Genomic DNA, 13543 nt, shown 5'->3' with positions numbered 1-13543 from the left:
CACTGACTGTCTCTACAGGAAGGGCCAGAGCCGTCTCTATTTTCTGAGGCGACTGAGGTCCTTCAACATCTGCCGGACTATGCTCAGGATTTTCTATGAGTCTGTGGTGGCCAGTGCTATCCTCTATGCTGTTGTGTGCTGGGGCAGCAGGCTGAGGGTGGCGGACACTAACAGACTCAACAAACTGATCCGCAAGGCCAGTGACGTCGTGGGAACGGAGTGTGACTCTCCGATGGTGGTGTCAGAGAGGAGGATGCTGTCTAAGCTATGAACTATCTTGGACAATGTCTCACACCCACTCCACCATGTGCTGGTCAGGCACAGGAGTACTTTCAGTGGGAGACTCATACCACCTAAATGTACCACTGAGCGCCACAGGAAATCATTCCTGCCTGTGGCCATCAAACTGTACAACTCCCCCCCTCTGAGTGGCCCTGAGACTATTTCACCCACTGTCAACATGTGCAGTAATTTAATTTAATTTGTACAATAACCCCATTTCACCTTGACTGTATATATTCTGTGTATTATCTATTTATACTATATATATATATATTGTGTAAATAATCTTGTTTAGGTTACAATATATATATATATATATATATATATANTAACCCCATTCACCTTGACTGTATATATTCTGTGTATTATCTATTTATACTATATATATATATATATTGTGTAAATAATCTTGTTTAGGTTACAATATATATATATATATATATATATATATATATATATATATATTCTTACTTTTATTTTTTGTTGATAATCCTGTTTATTTGAACTATATATTTGTAAATACTCTTGTTAAATTTCTTATATTTTCACTTATCTTTCCACTCTTGCAAGGAGCACCTGTAAAACAAATAATTTCCCCTCTGGGATCAATAAAGTATTTCTGATTCTGATTCTGAACTATAACTAAGTTGATTGTACTGTCTGACAGATAAACATGATTAATTGGGGTGCCTGCTGTGCAACAGAAGGAATATTATTATTGTTATTATTCTTAATCTTCTGCTACGTTTTTTGGCACGCTTCTCTTCCCACAGCGTAGCCAACACATTTGCAAAAAAATACATCAAAATGTGGAATGATTGGGAATGGTGTGCTATGACTTCTCTCAGATTCACAGAGCCCTCTGTCTGTCCTCACGGTGTGCTGGAGGGCAGGCGGTGGGTTGCTGCTGCTGCTCGCTTTATGTGCTTAGGCCCTCCCATACACACATTCTCACTGACTAATTAATTCGTGCTGGTTATTTATATTATTGTGACATATTTATTATGAATATGTCCATCTGATGCTGGTTTTCTATTTGTTTTTCACTGTTTCACGACTACAAATGCAACTGTAGACAGTATCTCAATATCACTATCCTCATTCATATTTTAATAAACTACAAATTATATTCAGCCACAAAATGAGCCTGAAAAGCTGGAAATCGGAACAGAAGTACAGAGAGCTGCTGCATAGAGATCTAGTTGCATTGGTGTGAACTGGCAGGATTTCAGAATGTTGTGGTAGTAGTTGCCTCTTTCAACTGGCCAGTCTTTGGTCTGAACTTTGCATTATAAAGTAGTTTTAATAAGCTGCTGTGCTGTTATGTTGTTTCATATTTCTCATGATTGTTGAAGGTTGTGATGAAAGCCAAGAATCGTCTGTGTTACAGTTAACCACCACTATTTGTGAACAAAAACAGTTACTTCATTTCTGAGTTGACGTAATAACATCGTTACATTGTTACATACCTTGAGGTAATGTTCAACGGAGATGATTTCACAGTTTGTGAGAGTGTGGACGACATCATCAGGAATCTTTATTTGGCAGGGCACAGTTTCCTCTGAGTTCTCTTTGATAGTCTCTCCAACCATTTTACACAGACTTTTGTCATTGGTGTTAGTGGAGCCGTTGGCACGGTACACTATGTTCTGATGTAAACTGAATTTGGGCTTCATTTTTTTGGAAGAGGAGTTGCAGATTTTGGCAACAACAGATAGAGTGTCACCTGTCAAAAACAAATTATAAAATGTAAATATGCACAGTTTTTTTAATGAAATAATGCCATCACACAATAACAAATATTATACAATACACATAATGTATGTACGCTGGAGTGACTTTACCTGGAGAGCAAACCTTTCTGTTAATATCAGCAGACATGCGGATCTGTCCTTTGGTGAAAACCCCCGTCTTTTTATCCACTGAACCAGACTGGGGACACTAGAACAAATCATACAAACAAATATTCCATATCAGTGCAGCTACTCGTGCAGCTGAAATTCAAAGTTCAGGAGAAAATACTGTCATCTTCCTGTTAACCTTTGGATTAACCTTGTCCAGATTAACACCATAAAAAATGTTTTCTTTAACATCTAGTGATGAATCCTCCCTGACAAAGTTTTTCCATACATACTGTATGTGCTGGCTTGGCTTGACTCGGTTTGACTCCACACATCAGCCCAACAACAGGGATTTGTGTCTCCACTACAACAGGGCTACTCCCTTGAAGGTGTGTCTACTGATAACATGCTAGTCTTGAGATGATGAATCTTAAAGGCAGCGGGCTGTTCCACTCAAAATGTCCCCCTCAAAATACTGACAAAATACATATGCTATGAAAAACAACCATGCACAGTCTGAAATAATCATTAGCAAATGTAATCATAACCATACATGAACCTAAGAAATAGCAAATGTAATCATAACCATACATGAACCTAAGAAATTGCCATTATTATTACTACTTGTTCTAGCATTGCAGTGTACTGCAGCTCTGCTTGTGGTTTGTGCAAGTGACATTGCCGTACCCCAGCAGAAGCCGCTGCTCAACCACTGTGAGTAGGTACAATCAATGTGCTGTGTCTCTATTTCAGTAGTTTTGAATGTATTAAAAAGTGGAAAACTAGAATGTACTATGAGAGTTATGATAGCTATATCACTGTGGATTGTTGTACTTTTGCCAAGTATGTCATAAAAATGTCTTTAAAAGCCATAGTGAAGTATATGATAAATGTCATAGTATAATATGTCATAAAAAAAGTTTAAGAAAAAACAGTGCAGCCCTATTCATACGCTGACTCTCTAAAGTGGCTCTCAGTCAGGGGCGATTCTAGGATCAGAGGTTTCGGGGTGCTGGGCACCCAGAGAGCTGCCCGGCCATGCAAGATAAATTTTACTGTTTTGTACATTTTAACACAATTTCATTCCCACATTTGTGAAAGAAAAGCACAACACTTTTTGGGAAAGTCTGTGACTAAACCATCAATGATCTGATAAAGGTTATTTAAATGCTGAGCCACAGCAAAAGAGGAATGGATTGGAATCATAAAAGAAACATATCGTAACCCTAATTTCTGGGGAAGGATAACTCATTTTGATACAGCAGTTCCTCAACATACACATAAACAGTATGTATGTTTCTGGAGTAAACCAGCCCCCTAAAGTGAGTACCAAAAATACCAAAAATGGACCTTGGACTTATTTTTTGGACTTTTATTTGAAATGCAATGCACAACATTTAAGCAATATCACACGAGAGGGAGTGATGTTGTACTGTGATATCGTCACGGCTGTGATTCGGTCGTAGGCACGAGGCCACAGGCCGAGTGCCGAAGACAATCACATGGAATGGCATGGAATTAAAACAATGACAAAATCCACACAAGGACCGGGGAAACCATACCCTTGTCCTGCACAATGATGAAGGACTGAAGATGGCAAATCACTCTGCACTCTGCACCTTCTTCTGTCACTTTGGGAGTGGCGGCAGTGCTGAGACCGCCACATCAAACTTAACTATCAAGGAGGCAGAAGTCTTTGAACTCCTCGGAGGATGTAACCCACGGAAAATCCCAGGCCCTGATAATAATTCTGGTTGTGTTTTAAAGCATTGTGCTAAGCAGCTAGCATCGGTATTTACTGATATTTCATGCCCTCCTTTAATCTCCACAAAGTCTCTTCCCTATGAAAAACATCTACAATTGTGCTCGTGCAAAAAAATTTGCAGACCCATAGAGCCCAGTGACTTTCATCCAATAGCAATGACATCATTGGTAATGAAGTGCTTTGAGCATCTCGTAAAAAGGTGCATTGTATCACAAACCCAGCAACTCACTGACCCCTTGTTATTTGCATATCAAGCCTTTAGAGGGGTGGAGGATGCAATACTGACTTTCTTGAATTACTGCACACTCAACATGAGAACACTTTATTAAGTAAGTGGATGATAGCCTTCTACACAATAGGGAGGAGGAGCATGGGCCAGTTTTCGACAACTTCCGTCCTAAACTGATGTAGGAAGTCAAATCTACTCCTGAGCACCTCTAGAACAAAGGAAATGTCAATAGATTTGGGAATGCTGCAATCCTCTGTTCATGATCTTATCGACGGAGAGCAAATATAAGCTGTTACAGATTACAAGTACCTTGACATAGTGTCTAACCACAAGTTTACATGGGACCCATTGACTGATGTCATAAGCACTATGACACAACGAAGAAAGATCTTTCTAAAGAAATTGTTATCTTTTAATGTCCACAACAAAATGCTCAGAATGTTTGATTGTGCTTTTAATGAAATATGTGATAAAATGCCTTTGTGATTATGATGCAAACCAATTTCCCCACAGGGATATATAACAGTATCTCTATCTTAGGTACACTGGCCAACAATATATTAGATATGGTAAGGCTATTAAATAATGACCTGTTTAATCTATGGATTTATGACTAAGTTTTAAATATTGTGCAAGTAAATAATAATAATAAATATTTGGCCAAGCAAGGGAAAAAAAATCTAGCATAGAATTGTGCTGTGACACAGATGTTTCCTCTCTTATCTTGCAGCCCAAAGGAGTGAACTAGATCCTGACCAAAATGAGCCAATATCTATGTCAAGTACAACATACATCTGTCAACATACCGGAAGTGTGTAGCAGATTGTTGAAAAGACAGAATGCTTATAAGAATGTGAATTCCCCTTTATGTATAAAGACATTACATCTGCCTTTTTTTCAAATTCAATCAATGGATTGTATTGTATAAAGTTTTTCTGTCATTTGAATTTCTGTTCCCGCATTGAATACATGTAAATAATTGTTGTGCTCAAAGGGCTGAGCATCATGACATAAGATAGGGCCCTCAGTTACTTTTAAAGACATGTTTTGACACACACTAATACATCCAAACTATTAGACCGAAGGAATTGCAGCATGTACTGCCTCCGGTGATTGGCATTATGTGATTTTGCTAGGCAGGACATGCACCTGGATCAGCATAACACATTGCATTCCTGGACCAACATTGCAATGAACCAATTACAGCCCTCTGACATAATTTGGTATGCTGCTGCTGTACTTCTTTCAAAATTCCTTTGTGCCTCTTCAGAGCTAACCTAAGTTTTCCACATTAGAGTTAGTGCAGTTGATCAAAATTCTCATTAACACTGAACAAAATGGTTATAAGCTACTGCAGGGTTAGCGAGTTAGGTCGCTAACTAGATCCGCTATACTAACAAGTAAACTTGCCAATAAGACTAGTTATTAGTGAGTCAGCCTGCTAAATTGGTAGGCTGTGCTAATGAGTACGCTTTCCAATAGGCTAGAATATTGTTTACTAACACTGGGAGTAAGAGGAATGTGATTTTGCAATTGCAAAGACCTGCAATGGACACTTTTATATTTGTGGTAACATTTGTTTGTTTTTTCAGAATGAATGCTCTAGCAGATACTAAGGGTTTGTATACCTTTATCTTTTTAACACTACTTTTATAACTTTCAGGGCCAAAGAATTACATCTTGAACATGAACCAAACAGTTTCTGTAATAACTCATGCTGTGAAAAATATCATACAGTACATACTGAAAACACATGAAAGGTTCCATGAGGTCAGCCCGTGCTTGTTGAGACAATATAGTCTCATAAAAGGGACTCAGGTCATGACGTGGTTTATCCATGTGGTGTGTTAAAGATGGCAGACCTTTTCGCATATGCACGACTCACACCGTGTATTGACAAGCAAACAAACACTGCTGTAGGCTAAGTAACACCCCCTCACTGCAACGATACTCCCTGATGGCAGTGGCCCCCCCAGCAGGAAAATGCGCCATGCCACACTGCAGAAACTGCTCAGGAATGGCCCGAGGAATGTAACAAAAAGCTAAAGGCATCGACCTGGCCTCCAGATTCCCCAGATCCAAATCTGAGTGAGTATCCTTGACATGTCAAGGAATGGACACAGGACCTCTGGCGGGTGTCCTGTGGTGTCTGGCACCAGAAGTGTTGGCCTTGGATCATTTGAGAATTGTCAGTTGTGAGGTGGGGTACTAGCACATCCCAAGATGCTCAGTCAGATTGGGGTGTGGGAGATTTGGAGGCCATGTCGACACCGTGAGCTTTTTGTCATGTTCCTCGGGCCATTCCTGAGCAGTTTCTGCAGTGTGGCATGATGCATTTTCCTGCTGGGGGGCCACTGCCATCAGGGAGTACCGTTGCCGTGAGGGGGTGTTACTTAGCCCACAGCGGTGTTCTCCCAGCAGAACATTGCATTGTAACAAAATGATCAATGTTGTTTTGGCTGATAGGTGTGTAAACATATATATATATGTGTATGTATGTATATATATATACACATACATTTAACATGTTTCATTGTAGTGTCCCACTCACGATTACGTGGCCATGGTGTGAAAGGGACTTTGAGACAAAGTTTAGCTCTTCTCGTGCTTTAGTGGGCCACCGCCAACTCCTGGACATCTTTGCTTCAAGCATGTAGACGATCTTTCCATGCTTCCCCTTGAAGGATGACGGCATGGATCTTTCCATGCTTCCCCTTGAAGGATGACGGCATGTCGCTGTAAACCAGGACAATGCAGTTATTTGTAAAGGCAAACAATAACACAGTAGGCTGCTAATTCCATACTAGGAATTCCTACTTACCCCTGTGGGATTTTACACTTGAACTTAAAGTGATGAGCTCCTTTGGGAAGTGCACTGCCTGCAAAGAAGTGAGAGTGAATAGCACTGCCTGTAGTGACCTTACAAATAGTACACGTGTGATCAATTTAGTTCATTGGTAACAACATTAGGGTGCAGAATCTGTGTAGAGATGTTATATAAATAACACACCACACTTCCTACAAGCAAGAAGAGTCATTCAAGATGCATTGTAGGTGTGTTTACTTGTTGCTGTCAACAAGGGAATAAAGGTATGAACAGATCTGAATATATTTCTTTATAACAACGCATCTAAATAAAGAATGGGCTATACTTTGCAATAAAAATGGTCACGTGACAAGCAGACAGTGCAAAGATCCTCTTGTACCAACACTAGAAGCAATACTGACACAATATAATCTCCACATAATTTACAAGATATGCTATAAAAACAACATACTCATCTTATCAAACTAACGCCCATGACTGTAAAAGAACAAAATGACATCCAGATGTTACTATTAGCCTAGTGAGCAAATCAAAGGCCAGCACATCTTTACCCTTCGCATTTTCTGGGATCAGACACTCTTTGTCTTTGAAGTATCTCCTGTGCGCACTGTATGTCTCCTGGTCCTCTCCAGATCCCTCCGTCCAGCGCACGTTCGCGTCCCCTTTGGCTTTCACCACCAGCCCCTTCACTGTGGTGTCTTTGGTCAGAGTGAAAGTCACTGAGCCCGTGATTGTATCTCCCTCAGAAAAAGTTCCCTCTTCGTTGATAGCTTCATAAGTTACTCTAAAGTCCTTTATCCGCGGCATTTTAAGTCTCTCGGCGCTCTGTTACTGTTACTTGTGGCTACACGGTGCGTAGGATCCACTAACTGCTGTGTGTGTGTGTGTGTGTGTGTGTGTGTGTGTGTGTGTGACAACGCTGATAGTCCTGCTATCTCGATGTGAGAACTGGGTGCGGCTCCGCCCGGATATTGACGTCACAAGAAAAACCCCAATATTGCCTCGGGTTAGACAGTTACAACACTTTACAACGCACTTTTGCGCAATGATGTCGCAACCGCGCAATGCTTAACAAGCAATTCAGATTTACAAAATAAATTTAAGTTAAAGGCAACTTACCAAGTGTACGCCCATAAGCCCCTCCTCTTTACAATGTGTTTAACATCATGCTGGTATAACTTCAAGTCATCTATCTAAAGCGACAAAAGAAATAAAAAGATATGTCTTTGATATACTGGAGGTTGAGGTTGTTTGCAGAGAAGTGTGCTACTTTGTCTTGTAGAAATGAAAACATACAAAGGAATTAAGAAGTTATAACAAAGTATTCACACTCACACTGTCAGAGAAACTTTCCCTCATAGTTCTTTATTCAAGTCTCCAAGTTAGAGAAGACACTGGCAGTTTGTAAGTATTTTGTAACAAAATAGACAGAAGTAGTTGTAATGTATTTGGCATTAAAAAACACTTATAAAAAACACTTAAAAACCTTTTTCTTGATACAGTAGATGTTGTCCAGTCTCTTTCAGCTAACATCCAAACTTACACTTAACTATAGACAACTATAACACCTATAATAAAGTTCAAATCAGTGTAAGACACTTGAGTTGACCAAGGCACATGAAATACACAGTGTATCCTGATGGCTGAGGTTTGAGCAGCTGGACGAAGCCAATTATCAACCTGAACTGACCTGAAAACATTCACACAATGAAAAAGCCCCATTTTTGCATATTGTCCACATGCACACAGCAATTATTGCATTGAAGTATTAGTGAATGAAGTATTAAAGACATTGTATTATTTTGCATCAGGTTCGTCAGGAGCAGAAGATGGGAAGAGGAGCGAATATGCTGGAGGAGCTTCATCCGATTGTGACAGGAAGTCTGTGTTCATCATTGGTGCAGAAGGCAGCAGGTTGTATGCAGGAGCAGTTGGGGATACGTGAAAGGGTGGAGGAGGAGGGATGGGTGGAGCTGTGGGGCAGAGGGGGTGGTTGAAATGCTGGGGCAGTGGGTGGAGGGTGAAGTACAGGAGACGATGATGAAGATAAAAAAGATCCATACGGAGAAGGCTGCTGTGGCACTGGGTTACTGTAGCCCTCACTCATGTGTGCCGGATGGGCAGAATACATGCCTGGTGACCCAGCATACACAGGTGGGTTACCTGGGTACACACGTAGTGGTCCTAATTACCTTCGGGCTCTTGGGTTTGGACATGCAGCCTCATGAGGCTGAGGGCCAGGAGCAAGGTCTGGTGGAATAACGACCACTGGGAAAATGATCTTTGGATCAGAAGCAAAGTTGATGTCCAGATACGCCTGAGAGAAAATATGACAGCCTCATTAGCACAGTATGCTTTACTTTTAAAACAGAAAAGCAGGAGAATATCTGACAATCAATTTGGAAAATTAATATCTATGGGTCAACAGTTTTACAAAACCATCTTTTTTAAACAATCACTGTCAGTGGACTTAATTGACTGTGCTTTACCATAAAGACACACTCTTGCATACCTTTAAATGGTACGTCACTGAGATGATGTTGCAGTTCTGGATTGTTGGCAGCAGATCATCAGGAATCCATATTGTACACCTGACATCCTTATGTGTTCGAGATTCAATACGTTGGTCAACCAGTCGGTGGATAACGCTATCCTGACGTCTGAAACTGCCGTTGGCATGGTACACCACTTCCTGGACTAGTCTGAATTTGGGTGTCATCTCAGTGGATGAGGAATTGTTGATCTTTGCAACAATCACCATTGTTTCACCTATAAGAAAGACAATAGAATGTTAAACCCCACCCATTTATCATTCCATGCATGTTATGTGAAAGTACAATCTAACCACAATGACTATGATGTTCAACTATGGTGTTTTTTAAGGACCATAACCCCCTAAAATGTTACCCAAATTTCCATCAACCCCTTTTTTCATGCTCTACTAAAACCATCACTGACAACAGACCATTTCATCATGGCAGACATTTAAACTTGTCAGTATGCACCAAACTGGGGCACATGAACAGATATATCTAAATGGCACACAGCTGTTAATCATGTTATTAGTGCTTCTCCAAAAATCACACGTCAAAATGTCTGTAAGGTAAAAAAATATATATATCGCAGTGTCATTAGAAGTTTGCTATTTTGCATGGCTGTGTCAGCCATCACTAACAAAAAATGTTTTTCAGTATCTGCCTTCAGCTGAAGATATCAGTGAATGTGTTTGATTGACCATATCTGAAGAGGAATATTATTACCTGGGGCATAGGCCTTCTTTTCAACGATGACATCCATGATAGCATATCCTCTTGAGAAAAGCCCCAACTCTTTCTTTGTTGAGCCACCTTGGCTTGACTAGAATGCAATAAACAAAGAAAACACTTAATTACTTTTTAACAACTTACATTATTAAGACAATGGAGTGCATGATTAAAAAGTTAAGTGTGAAAGATTTAGGGGGATATATTGATAGAAATGCAATATAAAAAGAATATTTCCTTTAGTGTATAATCACCTGAAAATAAGAATCGTGCTTTCATTGGCCATTAGTAGCCAATTAAACGTAGTGATGGATAGTAACATTTGCACTTTGTCTAAGTATTATAGAGTGTTATTCCACTGCACTTCATTTCAATATTGTACATTATATTATTCTAAGACCTGCAATTCAGTTATGAGTCATTTAGAACTGTTACAGAATAAACTACTACTACTTATATAAGTAATGGCTATGGATATTTTTACATCACTGACTGATCCTGCCATGACCATCACTGGACAAAAAGAAGAGAAAACCACATAAACAAACATTCAGTGAGGAAACATGCCTATATCATGTGTTAGAACTCAATGTGCATGCCTAACTAACAAGTCCACCGCCTAACCTCTGGGATTAGAAACTTCTTCAGTTTTAAGTATCTCTTGTGTGAAAAGTACATCCTAGTCCGATCGCCGCTCTTTTCCGTCCAACGCACTTCAGCGTCTCCTTTTGCTTTAACAAACAGGCGTTTAACTGTGGTGTCCTTAGATAAAGCCAGTGTTATTTCTCCAGTAATAGTGTCTCCCTCCGAAAACGTCCCCTCCTCATTCAGTGCGTCACACGTCATCGTGAAGCATTGAATGGGAGGCATTGCAGCGCGCGTAAAGATTGTGCTGGTTAAATGAATGAAGAAGTGATGTGGTCCATCGACCAGCTCATTTCCAAATGCTCTCACTGTGTGCCCTGTGGAGGTTCTCATAGCATCTGAGCTGTGGGAGAAGACACGCCCAACGAGAGGCTGCTCAAAGACCTCTATTGCCATCCCATGTACAAGGTGAAGACAGTGAACTCTTGGGAATCTTGGAAGCGCAGGTGCAGACCACTGTGCAAAAGGTGGCAATGCAATCGATCAAAAATAATGGTACGAATCCCCCTAGTGGTCATTCGGAGGAAAGCATGTGACGTGGAAGGTAGTAGTAGTAGGTGGCTAAACTGTGACTGATAGACTGCAGGTGAAAAATCTGGAGGCACACTTTTTTGGAGGTGGGGTCTTTGCAGATGAACCACAAACTTCAGACTTTTAGGATAAAAAACTGAATGTATTAGTTTTAAATCATTTAATTTGATAGGCTATTTAGACTAATTCTTCAACCCACAGTTTTAAAGCATTGAGAGTGCAAGTGTGATAATGTGGGAATATTTACTGCAAGTGTAGAGCAATAGACATAAATGGACACCATGCAAGTCCTATTTTTTTTTTATTTCTATTTTCTATATTTATTTAAGTGATACACTCACCAGCCACTTTACTAGGTACACCCGTTCAACTGCTCATTAATGCAAATAGCTAATCAGACAATCACGTGGCAGCAACTCAATGCATTTAGGCATGTAGACATGGTCAAGACGACCTGCTGAAGTTCAAACCGAGCATCAGAATGGGGAAGAAAGGTGATTTAAGTGACTTTGAACGTGGCATGGTTGTTGGTGCCAAATAGGCTGGTCTGAGTATTTTAGAAACTGCTGATCTACTGGGATTTCCACACACAACCATCTCTAGGGTTTACAGAGGATGGTCCGATAAAGAGGAAATATCCAGTGAGCAGCAGTTCTCTGAGCGAAAAAAGCCGTGTTGATGCCAGAGGTCAGAGGAGAATGGCAGACTGGGTCAAGATGATAGAAAGGCAACAGTTACTCAAATAACCACTGCTTACAACCAAGGTATGCAGAAGACCATCTCTGAATGAGCAACATGTGGAACCTTGAAGCAGATGGGCTACAGCAGCAGAAGATCACACCGGGTGTCACCTAAGAACAGGACACTGAGGCTATAATTCACACAGGCTCACTAAAATTGGACAGCAGAAGATTGGAAAAACGTTGCCTGGTCTGATGAGTCTGGATTTCTGCTGCGACATTCAGATGGTAGGGTCAGAATTGGGGTAAACAGCATGAAAGCATGGATCCATCCTGTCTTGTATCAACAGTTCAGGCCGCTGGTGGTGGTGTAATGGTGTGGGAGATATTTATTTGGCACACTCTGGGCCCCTTAGTACCAACTGAGCATGGTTTAAACACCACAGCCTACCTGAGTATTGTTGCTGACCGTGTCCATGCCTTTATGACCACAGTGTACCCATCTTCTGATGGCTACTTCCAGCAGGATAACGCACCATGTCACAAAGCTCAAATCATCTCAAACTGGTTTCTTGAACATGACAATGAGTTCACTGTACTCCAATGGAATCCACAGTCACCAGATCTCAATCCAATAGAGCACCTTTGGGATGTGGTGGAACGGGAGATTCGCATCACGGATGTGCAGCTGACAAATCTGCAGCAACTGTGTGATGTTACCATGTTAATATGTACCAGAATCTCTGAGGAATGTTTCCAGCACCTTGTTGAGTCTATGCCACAAAGAATTAAGGCAAAGGGGGGTCCAACCCCATACTAGCAGGTGTACCTAATAAAGTGGCCGGTGAGTGTGCATAATATATGAGCATATGCAAGCCTGAGTATTCAGGTGTATAATTTCTCCCATAGCAATCAAAGGTAAATTGTACAAAAACTACTGCTGTGAATGGCTTATTGCACTGTATCTGGATCATGCACAATATTATATAGTCTTTTTCTTACACCAGTTGTTGGATCATGGTTTTATAAAGCTGTAATAATAAAATACTGCATCATAGTATTCACAGAGTTCACAAACAAGAAGAAGCTATGCATTAACAGGAGGGAAACACTGTTCAACAGGGGAACAGACTTCGATATAACACCAGAACAACTGCGAAAACAGTGTGTCATGACAGCTAGTACCTACCTATTGAACAGGGTGCCCAAACTTTTTTGAATGAGGGCCAGATTAGATAATGTGAAAATACCTGGGCGCCAGCTGCTTCATATAGGTTATTAAAAAATCTGATACAAATCACACGAACACAACTGAAAATGTATTCAACTTTCCATCGCTCCTTAAAGCGATGGCCCTTGCTCTTGACTTTCTGTTTCTTTGCCATAGATTTTTATAATAACTACATACTGGATACCAAGGTGCCTATTCATTCCAATGGAGTTGCTCTCCTGGCACATAAGCCAAAAAAGTTTTCTAGCT

The 13543-nt window shown here is 40.5% G+C and overlaps 1 protein-coding gene and 1 pseudogene across 1 annotated transcript in view; both read right to left on the bottom strand.

Moving 5' to 3' along the window:
• LOC126394111 (arrestin domain-containing protein 3-like) overlaps positions 1-7851 on the bottom strand; it is a 9278-nt gene extending 1427 nt beyond the window's left edge. The window contains exons 1-5 of the mRNA XM_050050729.1: positions 7496-7851; positions 6939-6996; positions 6669-6816; positions 2127-2223; positions 1752-2008 (exon numbers count right to left, since the gene is read on the bottom strand). Of these exons, the coding sequence (XP_049906686.1) occupies positions 1752-2008; positions 2127-2223; positions 6669-6816; positions 6939-6996; positions 7496-7751 (816 nt within the window). The 5' untranslated portion in view covers positions 7752-7851. The remainder of the gene's footprint in view (positions 1-1751; positions 2009-2126; positions 2224-6668; positions 6817-6938; positions 6997-7495) is intronic.
• Positions 7852-8306: 455 nt separating this feature from the next.
• LOC126394212 (uncharacterized) lies at positions 8307-11053 on the bottom strand (annotated as a pseudogene).
• Positions 11054-13543: the final 2490 nt, after the last annotated feature.

This window comes from Epinephelus moara, chromosome 8 (assembly GCF_006386435.1).
Source record: "Epinephelus moara isolate mb chromosome 8, YSFRI_EMoa_1.0, whole genome shotgun sequence".
Classification (NCBI taxonomy): Eukaryota; Metazoa; Chordata; class Actinopteri; order Perciformes; family Serranidae; genus Epinephelus; species Epinephelus moara.
Note: the sequence above shows the minus strand (reverse complement) of the source record. Positions and strands in the feature narration are given on the sequence as shown.